Raw genomic sequence first — 19,500 nt, 5'->3', positions numbered from 1 at the left:
CTGCAAACTACCGTATATCACTCAGATTTAAGAACCTAAACTTTAAAACAAATTAAACTCTTGTTGACATTGTAATAAAAATCAGAATGGAACTGAGCAGCTCAGTAGGAGTGAACTTCAATTATTTTTGTGGATTTAAGATTATTTTCTGGGATTCCCAGACTCTCAGCACAGCACAGTTATTTCCTGTTGGCAGATGGCTGGAGAGAGAAGGTGGTGGATGGATGAAGTGAGGCGGCCGCGGGGCTGGCTGGAGGGAGCTGGCCCTCCGTCACCTCCTGAGTGTTTGCTCTGGCCTCAGCAGGAGCGTCTGCGGCACAGTTGAAAAAGCAGCAACAGGACAGCTAGCCGTGTTGGGGGGCGGGGAGCCATGTGTAGGTATTTTTATGCATCTCAATTTAAGAAAAAAAGCTCCCAAAATGTGTGTCCAAGTCTGTCTGTTAATTGGGTGTTTACGCTGCATTACAAGAATGACAAGTCCGAGTCTGGCCCCCTCCCCGCCCTGCCCCGCCCCCTCCCAGGGACCCCTCCCCTCCCAGCGACCCCGCCATGTCCCCTTCTCCACCTTATCTTCCTGGCACAGTAACTGTGATGTTCGATGGTCTTCACAATCACTCCCACTCCCTAAGGTGGAAACGGGGGTTTCCACTGGCCCGAGTGAATGCCAGCTTTCCACCCTGCGTGCAGTTTCCTGTTGTGATAATGGAGCAGAAAGCACTGAGGAGCAAACGTGGAAAGTGGGTGCCTGGTGCGCTGGCCGCGCTCTCCTCTCCGGAGGCACGGCGGGCATGGCCGGCCCCGGGAGCTCTGTCTCAACCTGGGCTCCAAAGGAGCCTCTCGCCAGAATCACCGGCCTCGCCCGCCTGCCACTCCCTCCTGCGGCTGCTTCCTCTTGATGTTAGGACCAGGCCAGCCACAGGCTTCATGACGTGCTGGTGTCCACTGTGCACCCAAGGGACCAGACCTCCCCATGTTGTCGCTGAGTCTTCAGAGCTGGGCATGGGGTGCACACAGGCCTCCTGGGGGTGGTGAGAGTGGCTGAGAGGCAGGTGGCCGGACCAGCGGGGAGGAGGCTCTGGTGCGAGCAGGAGACAGGGCCTCGCTCAGCAGACGGCATCCCACGTGCTTACTAAGCGGCAGGAAGGTGAGCGGAGAAGCACCTAAAGTCTGGGTGACCCCTCAGTTTCACTCGCCTGTTAGAGGGATGCTGGGTGCAGACGTACTTGCACCCCCGCTCCCTGGGGCCTTCACAGACACTGGGGACCCTTAAAGCAGTTCTGGTCACTTCGATTAGGTCAGCGAGCTGCTTTTGACCAGGGTTCAGTGAGTTCAGAGTGTTGTGGTCAGTGTGCCCCTGTGCTCTGTGTGTGGAGGGATTACAAATGACCCACAGCTGGTGGAGGCGTGTCGGACGGCGCTGCACTTCAGCCCCAGCCCGCGCTGCGCCTGGGGACCGCTTCCATGCCCTCTGGGGGGTGTGGCTTTGTTACAGAAGCGGGCCACAGCCACGTCCAGGGGTCCAGGGAGGCCCCGTCAGGCCCGCTCTGCTTCAGTGCAGGTGTGACGACGGCCTCAGTCACCTCGTCTGAATGAACGTTGGCTGTGAACAAGGATCCACATGGATGGTTTTCTGCACAGTCTTTCTTCTGAGAATATATTTTAAGGTTATTTTGAAAACCAAATTTAGACAAACAGAGACGGAATTAAAACTAAATTTTCCAAGCAGACAGCTTGTAGCTCCATGGAAAGAAAGAAATGCAGCAAACACACTATGCAGGCAGCTTCCCGGCTCTGCTCAGGCTAGGGCTTCTGTAAACGCGTGGAAGGGATCCATTCACTTTTCTCGGGTGGACAGGAAGCAGCCTGTATTTGCACTTAGTTCTGGCCTGGCAGGGCTGCGAGCGCACAGTGGTCAGAGGACTGACCCCTTGAAACGGAGCAGCTTAGGCACTTATCTACTGTTTGTAATTTAGATAACAATTCACGATGACAGCGTGGTGCCACCAAATGGTGCCTGGTGGGTGCAGGGAATTACACGGTGATGGTTACAGTTGACCCTGAGGGCGCAGAGATGGCATGAGGAGGGCTAGGAGAGAAACAGGTCGCAAAGGCGCACGGGCTGTCCGCTCTGTACCTGAACTGGTGGCCCTGTTCAGGTGGGTAACCAGCAAGTGTGACACTAGTGAGAGTTCCACGGCTGTCCCGTCTGGTAGCCCTGGCTGAGAATTCCCCCAGAAAGCGACTTGTGAGAAGGCCCTGGACCCTTCCTGTGGGAGGTGTGCCCTGCGCACCCTGGCCCCGGGTCCTGGCCATGCCTGTTGCCTGGGCTCAGGGCAGAGTGAAGGTGAGTTCTGCCTGTCCCGCCAGTGCCATTAGCAACGCTGTCCCTCCACCCGGGCTGAGACGTGGCCTTGGGGACCACAGGGTTGAGGAGGCTGCTCATTTTGGTGACCAGCAGGGCATATCCTTATTACATAGTCAATTAGAGCATGCATGCCGGTCCCGTTGATTTGATTAAAACAGCGAAAGCTCCAGCAATGTGCAATTACAAGAAGCGTAATGGCCCTTTGTACTGACGGCAACTGCCATGACATCTAATATGCTTTGATGAATTGCTCATTATGTGCAGAGCTAGAGCAGCCGCTATAAAGATTAATAATTGGATAATCAATACAAAAATCCAATCGTGTGTGTTTTTTTCCACTCCAGGGTCAATATGTCCTAAAGATCATGGACCTGTCTCATTTGCCCATGTTTTTCGGACTTTTTGCTTCTCCCTCTTTCCGACTGTTTTCCAATTAGGAATTTTTAAGTGTGGTTATTGTACACATTTTTCTTCACGCCTTCTCTGATTTTTCTGTTCATATCTTTACAGAATAAAGAAATAGGCTCAACACCTATAGGTGTGGTTTTTACCCTCAAGGTGGGCTCAGTCTAATGGGGGGAGCACACAAGACATTTGAAGAATCGTGTTGCAAGAGTGGGGCCTCAAAGATGCCTCTGGGCATAGAGGGGGTACCAGGTGGCCTTTGCTAGGGTGGCCGGGAGAGGCCGAGAGCAGGATGGGTGTCCTGGCGGCAGCGTCACGGCCAGGCTCTTGGGAGAGGGTTGCCGTGCACCTGGACGCAGCCGGGAGGGGCGTGAAGAGATGGGCCTCCCATGGGCGCACGGCAGATCTCTTAAAGCCTGATTTCCATCTTGGAGATGCCCCTCTGTCTAGGGTGGAATGTGCTTTCGTGGCCCCGTGACAGCTGGGGAAACGTGGATGGACGCAGCTGTATTCAGGACCTACATGGGGACAGCATGACTTGGGCCCTGGTGTGAGAGGTTGGAAGCAAAGGCAGCCTCGGGCAGTCGGTGGTGGGGGTGGGGGGTGTGGAGCCAAGAGAAGGTGTGGCTGGGACTCTTGCCTGAGCTGCAGCAGCTGTGGCCGAGTCTGTGGCAGGGAGGCAGGCACTGAGGACTGAAGGGCTGTGGGGAGGTGACACAGCATTGGGTCCTTCAGCTCAGGCCGCCCAAGACTGGGCTGTGGCTGGATACTGAGTCGAAGAGGATGCCACCCTCAGTGCTACGTGACAGGACACTGAAGAAGCCAGAGCTTGGCGTGACAGGACATAAGCACGGCCCAAACCGCCGTGGTGACAGGGTGACAGGCACTACTGTGAAGTGAAAGAAGGACATCTGTGCGGGTCCTGTGTTCCCCACCACCCGCGAATGAGACAGAGCCAGCCCAGACTCAGCACACGCGTCCCAGCCATGCCCTGAGCTCCCAGTTTACTCCCAGACTTTTCTCAACAGCCAATCATGGAGGAAAACTGCCCTTTATGCTGGGATTGGGTGGCCGTGTGTCTGCGAGCCCCCAGACCAGGCACGGCATGTGCAGAGCAGCACTGCCCTGGCTGGTCCACGAGCAGCAGGAGGACCAGCTGGCGGGAGGAGAATCCTGCTCTGCGCCCTTTGCGGTGACAAGTGACACGTGTTCTCTGCCTCTGGGCTGTGGCTGCAGCAGTCCCTGGAGCTCTGTGATGGCAGGCGGTGGCTGGCGGTGGCAGGTGATGGCGGGGGCAGGGGTGAGGCCGTGGTGGGGAGACGTGAGAACCACCCCTGGCTCGCTGACTTCTCCATCACGGAGACACGGGAGCTGCTGAGACAGAGGCCGGTGTGCTGAGGGGACAGACCAGGACACAGTCGTTGGCTGCCACTGACATAATGGACTTGCTGGCACAGACGGGGCGCCCGCATCGTGGACCTGTCCCTGCATAGTTTCTGCACCTGGGAACAGAGGTGGCCTCACAGGAATTCAGTATCACAAGCGTGAAGTTGCATCAGTAACTTTAAAAAGCACTTTTAAAACAGTGTCACTTGCAAACTCTTTAACGATGAAAGTGAAAATCTGTGCAAATCATCCTAATTCCTTTCTCGAACCCAAATCCCTGGCTGCCATGTAGATGCCCGTTGGCTCCGAGCAGCTGGGCGTAGCTGTCACCCTGTCTCAGTCCTGCTGTGCCAGCTGCCACAGGAGAGCCACCAGGTAACGACCCAGGTGGCTGCCTCAGAGCTGCAGGTGTCCCCAGACATCCGGGTGAGGGTCCAGCCTCTCCAAGACAGGCTCTCAGCGGGCACTTCCCTGCCCGCCTTTCCGTGAGCACTGCAGCCACGTGCCACATCGGTCCCAGTACCCATGTCATTCTGCACTGCACTCCTCAGAACTTTTAGACGATCCTCAAAGCTCAAGCAAAATGTCACTTGTCGTATTATTTTTCAATTTTTGAACACCTAGTACAGAATTTCTTCTTCAAGGTTTGGATGAGGTTTGGGATACTTTGAGGGTGAGCAGATGAGAGAAGTATCTTTAAGGGCTGGTTTCTCCTGAGGCACCGGAAGTTCTCTCCTCTGTGTCTCCTGGTGCCTCCCGCCCGCACCCGGCATCGCAGACATTCACGTAGGTGCGAGTTGAGTCCTGGGATCTTGTAAAAGGTTCCCACTGAGTGGGTCTGGTGGGGCCCAAGACCCTGCGTCCTTCCCAACTCCAGGTGACATAAGCGCGTGTCCCCAGAGGCTGAAGGAACAGGGGCTGGCCCAGTGTGCTCACGGGTGTGGTGTGGGGCCAGGCCCAGCAGGGCCCGCATGGCGTGGGGGACCCTGGCATCCCTGCCTTGCCCCTCCCAGTGGATGCCCGGAGCGCAGGCTGGACGTGGGACGCTGAGCTTTAGCTGTTGCTGCTGAGACGTCCTACGTCCCTTGCGTGCATACATGTTCTAAGGGTCTCTTTCTTCCACGATCACAGTGCGATGACCACCCCTAACAAAATGACTGGTAATTCTTTGGTAAAGTGAGGATTTCGTTCCAAGCCACGTTTAACAACTACAAAGTATGGTTTCGCTTCCCGTGAACCCAGGAACGGTGGGCTTGAGCCGTCTCCTGTGCTTCCTTGACGAGCAGGATATTCTAACCAACACCTGGCAGCTGGTGGATGGTTCCCAGGGTGCCAGGCTGCCGGCCTGGTCAGTGCCGAGGCTGGCGTCAGGCTGATGGGCCATTTTGGCCATCTCACACCCCAGACTCGGACTGTCTCCTCCGTTGCCCCACAAAGAAGGAAGTGCCGCTTTGTTCATGCCTCTGACTTTGAGTCCCCTAGTCTCATGCACACACAGCCAGAGAGAGAATTGGGCATTTCCACAGCAGTGACTGGGGGAGGCGAACCTGAGGAAACCCGCAGCGGCCACTCTCTGGGCCCATTTGTTTATTTATTTTAATGAAAGGGAGCTTGTGAAATTGTTATTATTTTCAATTGTTACTTCTGTTCAAATAGGAGGGCGGGCTGGGGGGGGGGGGATGTGTTTTCTAGTGACACAAAGAAAGCCCCGGACAAGGGCTTGTTGGAGTTCAGTGATCCCAGTGAGTGAGTGAGGGTGCACTTGGCACCGACAAAGCAAGAGGCAGGTGGTGTGGAAAGCGCGCCCTGCCATCCAGGAACAGGAGGTGAGGAGGATGAGCCTGTGGAACCTCCCGGTCACGTGGCTGCCGGTCCCCACGGGTCCTGGAGTTTCCACACGGGGCGTTTGCATTATTTGGAGATTCAGGCTAAATAAGGAAGCCGCACGAATGTAGGAAAATTATTCTGTTTTAATGGCTGGCAGCGCCGTGTAGCAACAGTGCCCATCAGCCAGCCCCACAGCCAATTGGGAGGGTCATGTTTTATTAAATCCGTGACTTGTTGTCAGTCAGTCCCACCGCTGTCCCATTCTCTCCTTCCAAAAATAGCAGGCCCCGTGGCAGTGGCTGATTAGGGTTAAAAAGATAAAAATAAGTGAAGGCTGAAATAGGACCCGGATACCCGAGGTAACACGAGAACTTACTTTTTAATGAAACTTGAGAAACTGTATTATTTTCCACTGCTTCACAAAGCATCTTTGAAAAAAATCAGAAAGTAAAACAGGAGTTGAGTGATGTTGCAACTCTGCACTTTCCGAATAGCAGTGGCTGTGAGGGGCTCCTGGCGGACACCCTGCTTCTACCCCAGTCTCACAGAGGCCCAGCGGGCGCTCAGGGGGCCCTGGGGGCCGCGCACGGGCCAGGGGGGCCGCGGTGGGCACAGCGGGTCCATAGGAGGGCACAGTGCCCTCCTGCGAAGGAGTGAGTGTTTATGACAGACTTTCTAAGAGGTCGCCTTGTCTCAAGAAATTTAAAAACGCACACGAGAGACAGCACTTGACTTTCCTCAGGCCCCCACCTAGGTCCTCTCCTAGCAGGGCCAGCTAAGCCCTCACGGGCGAAAGCATGTTCTCTGCCTCCTACTTTCTCATCTCTAAATCGTGGCTTCAGTCACGCTGTTTCCAGGTACTGTAATTCCTTCGTAAGAGCCAGCACGTTTACTGGACACGGCCAGTGGAAAACAGAGTGCTGGGCATTCAGAACCCACTGAAACCACACCTGTGGGGCGCGTGGCTCCCACATCCCCTTGCAGGGAAAGTCACAGCAGTGAAAATCTGTCCGCTCAGTGGGGTGTGAAGCGCCAGCAAGTGGCTTGCTTGTCCAGGAATCGGCAGGTGCTGTGAAGTGTGAGACAGCAAGCCGTCTGGACACTTCCTAGGGGCTGTTCTTCCAGGACACAGCGGCCGGAGATATTTCTGGTTTACTTGTGTCCACCTAAATGATATGCTCCTAGGTTACAGTCCTAACTTTAGCTAAAGGTGTACTTTCTGGGAAAGTTACTGGATGCTTTTTAAAATTATCTTCTAGTTATAGGAATGGAAAAGAATGTCCTTCCTGTTTTCTTTAAGTCTTCAAAAACTATTTTGGCTTTCCCTTAAAAACAAAACCTTTTTGGTGACTCGTCCCTGCAAAGATTAGCATTTTTCTGACCCTTGGAGGAAAATGGAGTAAAAAGTTGCAGTTGTTGTGCTGTCAGTTTACTCATGTGCAGTGTTTGATTTGATCGTGAGCTTTGGTGGAGTAAATGCCATAGGGTTGTTGCCGTGGGAACTGGCCTTGGGACCTCATGTCTCTGTGGACCCCACAGTGGGGTCATTAAGCGCGTCGTTGTTTCCTACGTGGCTTTTGTTTAAGGGACAATGATGGCTGTAAAGAAAAGTTCTTTCCATGAACAGCAACCGTTTAGCATGTTACAACACCAAGAACAGGAAAAGTGACAGTGTCCCTTCCGGGCACTTAGCAAGTTCTTAGCTTGTTGAGTAGCCGTAGCTAATAATAAACACTGTTAAGTTTTTAAACTTCCTAGTACAGTTGGTTTCCTTATTGGAACTAATATCGCTATTGAAAATGAGGGACATGCTTTAAAAAATATTTTATGTAATTAAGCTAATATGTATGTAGAGCAACAAATATGTTTTGCAAAGTATGGTCCTTACCCGTCTTAACCTTTTTTTTTTTTAAAGTGAGAATTAAAACAGTGTGGCTGGGTTAACATTGCTGACTGGAGTTCTTATTCTCTAAGCCCAAATCCTGCTCGTAAGGAACCAGGATCACTGTCTGTGTAAACACCCCTCATCTGCTTCTCCTAGCTCCCTTTTCCAGAGCTCACACGCAGGGCCCACGGCTCGAGTGGGTTCCCAACACCGCCGGCCATGGTGTTGCCTGGTTGCCACTCAGAGATGCGTCCAAGGAGGAGGGACCGACCGTGCTGTTGATTCTGTGACAAAAACGAAGACACAGCTCATCTTTGCATTAACCTAAAACCTACACTGTTCTGACAATGAAAGGGATGCAGGCGCATGTCAGAAGCATGGAAACCGGAAGTGTAGCAGCATGAACCCCGTCTTGTTCACCATTTGTGTCTTTGCGAGAATATGTGTGTCTTGTGGTTGAACTCAGACTTTGCGTTAACTTCAGATCACTGTGACTTTCACTCACTTGTGCGATCATTTTCTTTTTTTTCTGACGATCAGTAAACTGAAAGTTCACCAGAAAGTGCTAGTACGTGCTCACATCTATCTTTCATCAAAGCAGATGGTTAGAGCCTCTGACGGGGCATTGGAGCAGTTGTGCCATTTAGAAAACAAGCTGGAGGCCGTTGTGCTGTGTGAGGGTGGAGGCTGCTGCCCCCTCCTCTGCCGACAGTCCTGGAATTCCACCAACAGGAGGCCCCACCCACTCCTGACTCTGTTTACCTGCTGTGTGAAGACTGGCTGTCTCCTACCCTCTCTGGTCCTGTCTTCAAAATAAGAACAAGAATCCCACCCCAGAGAGCTGGGAAAGAGGCCATGAGGGGCCTGCGTTTTGTATTCCCTGACACACAGAACTCGAACCTGTTTCTCCGTGTGCAATGACCGAAGAGATCCCGATTCATAGAGCAGAAAGGACCTTGGCCAGGCCTCCTGTTTTCACAGATGAGACCCTGCGGCCCCCACCGGTGCAGGCAGCCCCATTCTGACAGCACAAGCTCAGGACGCGTGGAGCTCAGAGCAGGTCTTCTAAAGGCAGGTCGCAGGCCTCCAGTGCTGGCAGGTGGCTCCCACATCTCTGAGTGATGGTTTGAAAGATGTGCGATGAGCACAGAGAGAATGTAGGTCTGGGAAAAGCAGGCATGTCCCAGGGTCCTTGGGAGTGGTTGGTCTCGAAGTTGGATCATTGCCACTCAAGACAGCGTCACATGGCCCAGGCGCCCCCCGGACAAGAGAAGGTCAGGCCATCTTCAAGGACAAACACTGCCTGGGTGTTCCCTTTGTACTTGGTCACTTTTTAGGGGTTGCTTTTCCTCGGGGTTTATCTATATTTTGACTCTGATCACATAGCATCTTCTGCTCCCGAGGACCTACGGGCCACACCCACAAATGTCAGGACACTGCGTTTCCTCCGTGGCCGTTCTTTCCTCTTGCAGTTTAAGGTGATACTGTTATCACTTCAGTCAAGTTGCATGCACTATCATTTCTTCACCTAGAGTAGGAAGCGGGGCAGAGAGTGGGTGATAAAGCCTTGGGACTGGTGACATAAATGGCACTGGCAGAACCCTGTCCAGATGCTGCCAGCTGCCTGGAGGCCAAGTGTAGTGTGGTCCCAACAAGCCCTGAGAGGCCTGCTCGGAAGGCGGCTGCCAGTCAGGGGTTGACTCTGAAAAACGAGCCAACACTGGTGGAAATCCACCTGACCCGTGTCAGGCCTGTTTCATGTGAAACAGTGTGAGTTGGGAGCCACGCTGCTGATATTTCTGAATGAAGGTTCTGGTAGCATGTCAGCGGTCTCTGGGCACCGATGTCTACACAAGGATCTGTGAGGAGGTCGGTCACTTCGCTGTTTGTTTCAGAGCAAAGGAAATGCTGACACGTTGTGTACGTTCTTACAGTGCAGCGGAAAATAGGTGACAGCACAGACCCTGTGAGGTTCCTTTGGTCGCTTCCTTCTTTTTCTTTTTAACAAAAGATAAAGCACATAAAAGCTAGTGCAGGAGAATGACTAAAAAAATGTTTTTTAGCTCCAACAGAATGCTTTGTGTGCATGGTGGTAGCAGGTGGGTGTGTGTGATGTTTAGGTTTTTTGAGAGAAGCTGCCTCAGAAAAGGACGCACTAGCTGTGCCCCTCAGCCTTCCTCACCTTGGAGACCCCACGTCTGAGTGCTGAGCAGGGGTGCCGGTGAGAACAGACAAAGGGACAGTGGTGGTGGAATGAGCAAGAGTGGGACTGGAAGGCCTGCGGCCGCCCGCCCACTACCACAGCATCAGCCAGGGGACCCCAGCTAAGCATCTGGGTCCCTCACAGCCTTCCTAGTAAGCTCTAGAACAGAATAAGGCACGAGTCCCCTGGACCTGCCGGCGCAATCTGGAAGTTCACAGGTGGTGGCTGAGGTGCTGTGGGCCTCAGCGACCTCACCTGTCCGCAACAGGGCCAAGGCCTGCATTTCCGCTGGCTGAGCCTTTTGCGGCCTCGCCATGTCCCACCGTCAGGATGACGATACCCGCCTTTCCTTCCTCACAGGGCCAGCGCCAGGTCGCAAAGTCCATCTGTGAAAGTGCTGAGACGCCAGGCGGGTCGCATGGGCATCGGGAGAATAAGGGGCTCGGCCACCCTTAGAACTGGACCTCACATCCTTAGGTGTCCTCAGAAATGTGGGACCTTTGCCTGCAAGCCGGCACTGAGAGGGCGACTGTGTCAAACAGTATTCAGACTCCAAGTCCTTTCTGGGTGGTGCTGTCCTGAACAGTCACACACAGCCCCTGAGGGAAACCCAGGAAGGGGGCGGTGGGTATGTGGCTGCATCGCACCTCGAGGCTTTAATGTCAGGTCTTCAAAATAGGGGTCCACAGAAGCTCATCATATGAAAGGCCAAACCTTTTACTTTAAAAAGGATGCTTCACCTTAATTTGCACAGCGATTTATGAGTAGCCGAGAGAGCTTCCTGTTGAGTTAGGAAGAATATAGTTAATATTTACAGGTGAGGTAAGCACAGCGGGAAAGCTATGCCTGTTCTTTGTACATTTTAGTTTTTGTATTTTAAAAAATACTAATTTCCCTTCCACTCAATTCCAGATATGGAGACAGAGGTGGATCTGGGTGTGTGTATGTGATACACGTACATCCTGCGTACACATCCCAGATTAGAACAAGAGTTCAAACTGCCACATAAGTTTTAGAAAAAAACAATAGTTTCCACCTTAGGAGCATTTTAGAGAAAAATCAAATATAAGGGAAAAAACCCTTCTTATTAAATTAAATTGTGGTATAACAGCTCACCACATCCTGTTACAGGGACATCTGACGTGAAGCAAAGTAAAGGTTCCTCTTTCAGGTCTCTGACGAGCCGTGAGGGTCACATGTTACCTGCAGTTCAAAATACTTCTATAAAGAGAAAAACCTTGGTATCGGTGGAAAAGCTGAATAAGAAATGGAAACTATCAGCACAGAGAAGTTATTGTGGGAAAGCGTAGGTGTCATCGACACGACCATATCAAAGAGAGAAAGCCACCCCCAAAATAACCCGTGCAGCCCCCCCACACACACACACACACACACACTGGCTGTGGACTGATATGGACTCGGAACCATGACCTCATGGAAGAGAGATAGGAAGTCGTGGCCAGGAGAGGAGCCGGGCAAGAGGGTCCAATGCTTTCGCTCTCAGCCAAGCCATCAAAGAAACACTTGACCTTAGTCAGCCCTTCCGTGATGTGTTCATCCATCTATGAAATGGGAACCATCTTTGCTTTCATTACTGGATTACAGCACAGACTATATTTATGGAAGAGAGTGTAGCATTATGGTTGTCCAGCCTGAGTTGTGTAGACAGTTGTGTGGGACGTTGTCCACTCTGCAGTGTGTGGTTGTACATCTTGGCTTCTGTCAGCCGCTGCCTGACCCACTCACTCCCACAGTGCTTAGGGAAGATGCTAGAGGATGTTTGTGCATGTGTGATGGTTCTTGAGTGAGTTCTCAAGATTTCTGAAATGTTGTGACCCCAACTGACGTTGCCGGGCTTGGACAACAGTGTAATCTGATTACCCAGCACTTCTATCCAACACATTATTGGGAGAGAAGCAAGGCCAGTTGTGCATCAGAAACCCCAGACCACAATGATGGACTGGGGTTTTGCTCACTCAGTGGCCCCTTCCAGCTCTTCTGTCCAACAGCCCCAATGGGGTCAGAAAGCAGGGTCGGGCACCAGTGCAAAGGAGCCATGTGGTGGGGCCTCACGGCCCTGGATTACTCAGGACACACTGAGTGATTTCCCCACTCCCCCCCACTGCAGGCACTCCCGCCAGGTTCAGGTGCCCCCGTGGGCAGTAGGGGAAGCCCACTTCTGAAGTTTCTTCCCCTTTTAGCTTGGTCAAACAGATGTTATTTTCCTGTGGTCTGTATAACCTTGAGGAACTAGAAGATTCTCAGCTGCTTTGCTTAATGCCTCCCCCAATCATTGCCCATCGTGTAAACTCAGACCTGCGCTCAATCCCCATCACTGTTCCCCCGCAGGCCTCCCTCCTAGTCTTCGTCATGATTCCCTCTCAAACTTTTCAGTCACCCAGTCTCTGATCTTAGGATCAGATTTCTAGTCTGGGACTTCAGTTGTTCTTGGTCATAGAATGAGAAGTAAAACCCATGCCTGCGTGTAGTGTAGCTGAAGGTTTCATCGCTTCAGGTGGGATCCTGTTCGTGACTGTCCCTGTCTAGGGCTCTCCTCTGCTATGGAGGCAACACGGCTGATTCTGCACCTGGTTTAACCTTCCTAACAGCGCCTGCTGCCCAGCAGCCCAGACATTGCCGGCTGGCCCAGATCTGTGTGCCCGTTTTCAGATTTGGACCAGCCATGGCAAAGAAAGGCCTGCTGTGCCCACGTCCCACCATCAGTTCTGAGAACAAATGACATGGTGACTGATGTCAGTGAAATGTCATCAGGACAGTGCTCTGCAGTGTGGGTGCTGTTCCCACGTGTCTGTCACCTCACCAGGGCACCATCTTTCTGCACACAAGCTCTGTCTTTCTGTGTGTTCCACCTGCTTTGCTTGGTGTCAGCCAGCCTCACTGCAGCAAGCTTTTCCTTACCAAGACAATACCCTGAAGAAACTCAGAATTTGTGATTGTTCTTTGTCCAAGTGTTCTTTAATGTGGCAGTGTTCTGTAGAATGTGAATTAGACGCGTGCCTCTTAAGAAAGAAAGTGTGTAAACAACTGGATTGGGAAGAAGGGTGACATTGCCTCTTGTGTCCTGCACCCGTCTGCCACCAGGAAGCAGAGCATGATGGGAGGCCTTGGAGTCCCTGGGGCAGATGCAAGGTGGAATGACGGTGAAAGCGTGGGGCCGGTGGGGACAGCGACCTGTGCGCCACACAGACAGGAGAGCCTTCCCGCCTTCAGCGGTACCCAGGAGTACCTAGCAAAGCTGCCTACAGAACCGCCTGGCACACTAGCGGACAGGTGGCATCCTGCGAGCCAGACTGAGCCCTGTGCCTCCCGATAGCCCCATTGGTGGCTGTGGAGAGTTGCTAGGTGAGGTTGAGTCCCTGTGCCCCAGTGTTTCTCAGCAACTCTTTGCCATCTTCAGAGACACGTGGCTGCCTGTCAGGTGGCCCTACGTCACGTACATGTGTCAGGCAATGTCCATATGGGTCCTCTGCTGGCAGGCTGGCTGGAACCTGCCTCGCCCAGGCAGCAGGTGGGCTCGGGCAGAGGGTGGACGCCATTGCCCTGGGCCCAGGGCCAGGCAGCCGCTTTGGGAAGAGCCAGGGGTTGGGGTTTACTCTCTGGGCTCCTGACTAAACCCGTGCCAGGGCATTCTATTATCAGTTCCCATGACACAATTCCTGGTTCCCCCAACTGTGTTTTATTATTGTTATTCTGAAAAATCGTGGGGGGATGTTGAAAGGGAATTTAGGGAAGGGAGTGGGGGTGATGAATTGTGCGCCAACTAATTGCTCAGGAAGCCACCCTCGGACAGGCCGGGGCCTTTGCAGAAACACATGGAGTTTATCTGGGCAGCCAAGGGAGACCCGGGCCGTTCCATGACGTGAGCACATGTTCCCAACCTCCAGATTCTGTTAGGAAAGTGACCGTGGTGACAGCCTCCCTGGTGACATTTCCCCTATCTGGGTGCCCATCGGGGGGTGGAGGGAGGGGGTGTTGTGCAGCTCAGTCACAATGGCCTTTGCTCATTTCCTCTCTGGCTGCCAAAAATCACAGGCTGATAGTGGCGGTGGACAAGGAAACAGAGATGAAGGAAGAACCCCCCCAGGGGCTCGGACCGCCCAGTGGTCACCCCCGTCCAGCGTGATGATGAGGCCAGGGCTGGTCACTGAGCATGGACTCCCACAGCTGTTTCCACTGTGGGTGCCACTGGGTGGTTCTGTACGCCCATGACCTCCCCTCCCACCCCGCCCCTGGCGGTGTCTCCTGCCTGGAGAAGATGCACGCAGGACCCGGGGCGTGCACCTGGCGCTCTGTGGGTGTCAGAGCCGCTTCCCAACCGTGTTTCTGGCCTAGAGCAGTTACCACAGGTTCTGGACGGCTGCGCGCTGGCTCGGGACACGAGGGTATGGTGGGAGGCGGGAAGAAGCCTTTCCCCCAGCACAATATTTTCGCAGGCCGTCCTGAAAGCATGGCTGACGGGGTTCTGGCTATTTTCATACAGTTCTTTGCAGTAGTGTCTCCCTCACGCTTTCTCTGTTTTTGTTTTCTTGCAGTAAATGAAATCATACGAAACGACCTCTCCAGCACCAACGTCCATTCATAGCTGGCAACATCAGGGCTCACTCAGAAGCTGCATGGTGTCGACTCAACGGGTGACAGTGGAGGTCAGCATACAGACTTCGGACTAAATCAACTGAACACACACCTGGTACCACTCAGAAGTTCCAACTTACTGAAGATCTATTATACGTAAAAGACGTAGCTCTTTAGCACAAAGGAATGAAGGAAGGAAAGACCACTCCATCTGCTGAAGGAAAAGTCATCTCAAGAAGAAAATAAAGGGGGTGGGGTGGGGCGAGTGGAGGAGACAGACTGATGGCGCCCACATGGGAATGACCCCACTGGCAGCCTGACCTGCCGTCCCCTCGGGCACCCCTGGATTTCAGTACTGGAAGTGCCTTATTTAACCCGACCACAGTATCAGGGCATCGTACAATTCAGCTAGCAGTAGAGTATTTGTAGGAGTAAAGCTATAAAACCATTTCATCATGAGGCTTTATCCTTTGTATAAATTAAGAGAATACTGGTAAGCTAGGCGTTGTGAGAAAAACCTAACAAAGTTCCTACTTTTTTTCAACTTTCCTGGGCTGTAATATACAATTTTGTTGCCTTATTCAGTACATTTTAGAAATCTTCCAATTGTCATCTCATCTCTTCCGTATTACCCTTCCCTCCCCTGTGTTACTAAAACCATAGGATTGTTAATTGTAGCATGCTAGGGTTTTGTTTTTAATCTGGCTTCGAACATAGCACAAGTAGGTTATTGGACAAGAAAAGGGACCTGTCCCTCACAGGACAGGTCTTGCATCTGTATGCATGTACATACATAGGCATGTGTTTGTGTAGAAATAATAAGTAACAGGTGGTGACAGTCAGTCTTCGTCCAGCACAGGCTTCCGCACCAGCAATAACCAGGATGCATTTGGGGACATCATCGACTCCACACCTGGCTTCTCAGCTACTTCCACTGGGGTCTGGCACCCCCCACAGGCTGTGCAGTTAACAGAGCACTTTCCAAGCCAGGGGAGGTACGCTCAGAATACCCTGTGTCACCAAATGGCAAAATTGGAAAGGAGCTGTAAATAACGTTGCAAAGGGAGTGTAATATATTTGTTCAGCTATAAGATTATTATTTCACAGAAGCCTTATCACTCTGCTTCATCTAAGAACCCGATTACCAAAAACACTGTTTTGATAGGCAGCGACTGTGGTAGGTTTCAGGTGAGTTACTGTTAATGGATAGGCTAGTGTAAGCTTTACAGCATTTTGTACAATGAACAGCTTATTACACATTATTACTAGTAATGATCTGTCGTTTCACATAACCAAAAAAGCATGGATTAATTAAAACATGTTTAACCTAATAATTGTGCCTTAGGAAGTCACGCCCCATCATGGGCCCTGCCTGGTGCGCCCACGGGGCAGGTTGTAACTTATCAGTCATTAAACATGAAGTGATGGTGGGGGGAGAGCCCTCCCACAGAAAGAACTATTTTTAAAATGTTCTCCTGTATGATTATATCTTGCTTTTTTAATTCACAGAAAGAAACAAAAGTCTGAAAGCCATATTTGTAACATTTGCACATAACTGTGAAGAACCGAAGACATGGCCCCGTGTGTACATGACCTGCCCCTCGCAGGTGTCACTCCTGCCTGTCAGCCCAGGCCTTAGCGTCTAGCATCGTAGCGTTGCATGGAACATTCTTAGTAGACAGTCATACGGAAAGGAAGCGTTTGATATTTGTGTCAGCTAGCTTTGTAGTTAGAAAATAGATCCAATAAAGCGATATTTTTTTGCTGGACAATCTACGTCTGTGGGTGATTCATTACATGTGTGGGATTCCTGCTGCGTTGCCCAGCGTGTGCCCTGCTCCAGGGTCTCACACGCCTGTGACAAGCGCTCAGAGGGCGAGCTGCGCTGAGACAATCAGTAAGCCGGGAGGTACATCTCGCCAGGGGGCTCTTCTCTCTCCTTGTACGTTACCTGTCGTGGGCGTGGACAGGATGGAGTCCCAGATGCTGTGACCATACGTGAGGGTGAGGAGGGAGCTCGCACAGAAAGACGAGGTCTCCAGAGCTCCGCCAGGCTGTGTGGAGACGCAGCCAAACCACCTGGGCAGGCTTCTGCCACACTCATACTCGCAATCTGACCATCGGTTTAGCGAGATGACGTGGTGGATAAACTCATCTCTGCTGCCCCCCATCTCGGTCTGCCTGCTCCCGAAAGCTGCTCCCCGCCCCAAACCTTCCACTTCAGCTCAGGTGGGAAAACGTTATGTAGTCATTCGTGAGTCAGGTATGAAGTCTGGAACTTCTCCAGTAATTGTCGTGAATTGTCAGGAACAATATTTTCCTTTGGGACCCTTAAAATGCAAGCTCTCCTGTTTGCTTTGCTAAGCAGTTTACAGATGGCGGTCTGGTGCTAGGGAGACCCGATCCCCTAAGCCAGCAAGCGTCCATCCCACCACAGGTACAAGGAGCCCCAGGGGGTGAAGGGGACAAAGGGGATGGTGTGGTGGCTGTGGAAGAAAGGACCCAGCGATGTCCCCATTTGGGCCCGTCACAGACTTGGAATGCTGGCCCCAAATAGTCCCCCACACAGAGGGGACTGGAGCCCCCGCTGCCCCTCCTGAGAGCAGGCTGGCAGGGCTGGGAGAACGAGGCTTGTCACTGAAGAACACACTGGACTTTTTTATAAACCCACTTCCCCCATTCCCAATACAATTTTATACTCCAGAAATAAAACATAAATTATAAAATGGTAGGTGGTTTCTGCAAGTTTGGGCTTCTGTGAATATCCCTGTTTACTTATTTTTTGTTTTTTTTTTAGGTTGACTTTGAGTAATAATGAAATATACCACGAGCTTGTTTCCAGCAATGTGTTTCTAGCAACTTTGCACAGCCTCCCACCCCTGCTTCCAGGAGGTACCCCCAAATTACCAGCTGCTCTGCTAATGAGGTAATGCGTTTTGCCCTCACATATGTGGACCAGAACTGAGACTGCGTTCGGGGGAGGGGGTGGGCAGGAAGCTGAGAAAGATGTGTGGAGCGTTGGGGTCACTTGCCTCTCATGGCCTGTGATCACGCAGAAACCCGGAGGACAGGTCTGTCCCCCAGAACTGCCTGAGACGGAGCAGGGAGCGCGGGAAAGTCTGAGCTGCTGACCCCAGCCCACCCTCACTACTGGGGTGCCCCTCATCCCAGCCTTTCACAAGTCGCAGATTTGGGTTATGAAAACTTTCTGATAAACACCAACTTTTTCCTTGTAACCAAGTGCAGCCTCGGCAAAAGTCTGAGCATCTGAGCATCCCCTCCATCTCAAGGGGGTCTCTTCTGAGCCGTCAAAGTCCCCAGCTGGTTGGACAACTTCGCACAGCCCCCACCCTGCCCCATAATAAGCAGCTGCTTCTGCCAATCCTGTGACATTCCCCGCAGTGTCCCGGCCAACGATGTCACAAAGACGGTGTCTGTGCAGCTCTAATCCAGTATTTCTTTAGAAGTGAGTTCCGTGTTAGAATAAACACGTTTGGTTGGTGTATTTGGAGAGGAGATATTGCAGGAAGAAAGAGGAGAGCGGCGGAAGCTGAGATTACACTCCTCTGTGTAAGAGGGGTCCTTGCTCAGGTTGTTTTAAAATTGAGGTAAAACGCACAGAAGATGAAAGGAACCACTTTAAAGTGGACAGTTCAGTCCATTTAAGACATTCACAGTGTTGGACAACCACCACCTCTATCTTGTTCCAGACTGTTTTCATTCCCCGAAAGGAAACCCTGCACGGTTAGCAGTCCCTCCCGCTGCCCCTCCCCCAGCCCCTGCTGACCACTGTTAATTGGGTGTCTGCGGATTTGTCTGTTCTGCGTGTTTTGTGTGCATGGAATCCTACAACACGTGGCCTTTGTGACTGGCTCCTTTCACTGAGCACCATTATTTCAAGGTCCGTCCCCTGGACAGCATTTCTCAGAACTTCAGTCCTTCTTACGGCTGAGCCCCTCCTGTTGTGCGATCGGCCAGTTTGTCCACTTCTGCATTGTGTCCCCTCTCGGCTCTCGTGACCGGGGCTACTGTGAACACTGGTGTACAAGTCTTTGTGACATCTGAGGTGGAAGTTGCTGGGAGATACAGCCATTATGTGTTTTACTTTTTGAAGAACTGTTTCCCCGGCTCAGTCTTTAAATTAGCCTCCCCCAAGACAGACACTGGATCACTAACCTAATTTGGAACCACATACGTGAAGTACGTCATATTTATAATCCTTTATGCCAAAAAAATTAAGTTAGTTACGAGATGACTAAACGTTCACTTGCGCCCAAGCAGAAGCCCCGTCCCCCGTCCCCCGCCCCCCCCCGCCGGCCGCGCCCCTGCTGCTGCTAGAGCACCTGCCCTGGGCTTCTGCCAGGGTGCTGGGCCTCGACCCCAGGCCCTGCCTCACTCCTGTGCTACCCACAGAGCCCAGGTTGCACACTTTTGCTTCACACGTACAAATGCAAGTAGCGGAGGAAAGAGCCTGGTTGCATGAGAGGCAGGCCCTGGGTGAAAGCCGGACCTCTTACCCAGGTCAGCGTGTGTCCACGGCTCCCCACTCACGGTGCAGACTGCGGCCTCTGGCCCTTCCACAGATGAAGCCGCAGTCACACTGCAGAGTCTCAGACAGTGGCCAGGTTTACTTGACCAGCCTGTGTGTGATGACAGGTTTCCCAATGGTGGTGCCACTTCTGCACAGAGTTCCCTGTCCCCCCAACCCCCATAGTGGTGTAGGAGGGGCTGCAGCTCCCTGGTCGTCTCCTCCCTTCTCCAAAAAGAAGGAGGGAAATGCTAATGAGACTGTGGGTCCAGCTGTCCTGTCCTCAGTCTCTTCTGGCCTGGCCTATT

The 19,500-nt window shown here is 52.3% G+C and overlaps 1 protein-coding gene across 7 annotated transcripts in view; it reads left to right on the top strand.

Annotated features, from left to right (window-relative positions):
* Window positions 1–16,434, top strand: part of NFATC1 (nuclear factor of activated T cells 1) — a 105,353-nt gene extending 88,919 nt beyond the window's left edge. For all 7 annotated transcript variants that reach the window (XM_074339803.1, XM_074339801.1, XM_074339800.1 and 4 more), the window contains one exon: window positions 14,625–16,434. In XM_074339803.1, coding sequence (XP_074195904.1) covers window positions 14,625–14,674 — 50 coding nt within the window. In that variant the 3' untranslated portion in view covers window positions 14,675–16,434. The remainder of the gene's footprint in view (window positions 1–14,624) is intronic.
* Window positions 16,435–19,500: the final 3,066 nt, after the last annotated feature.

This window comes from Rhinolophus sinicus, linkage group LG09 (genome assembly GCF_036562045.2).
Source record: "Rhinolophus sinicus isolate RSC01 linkage group LG09, ASM3656204v1, whole genome shotgun sequence".
NCBI classification, from domain to species: domain Eukaryota; kingdom Metazoa; phylum Chordata; class Mammalia; order Chiroptera; family Rhinolophidae; genus Rhinolophus; species Rhinolophus sinicus.
This window is presented reverse-complemented; position numbering and strand designations above follow the sequence as displayed.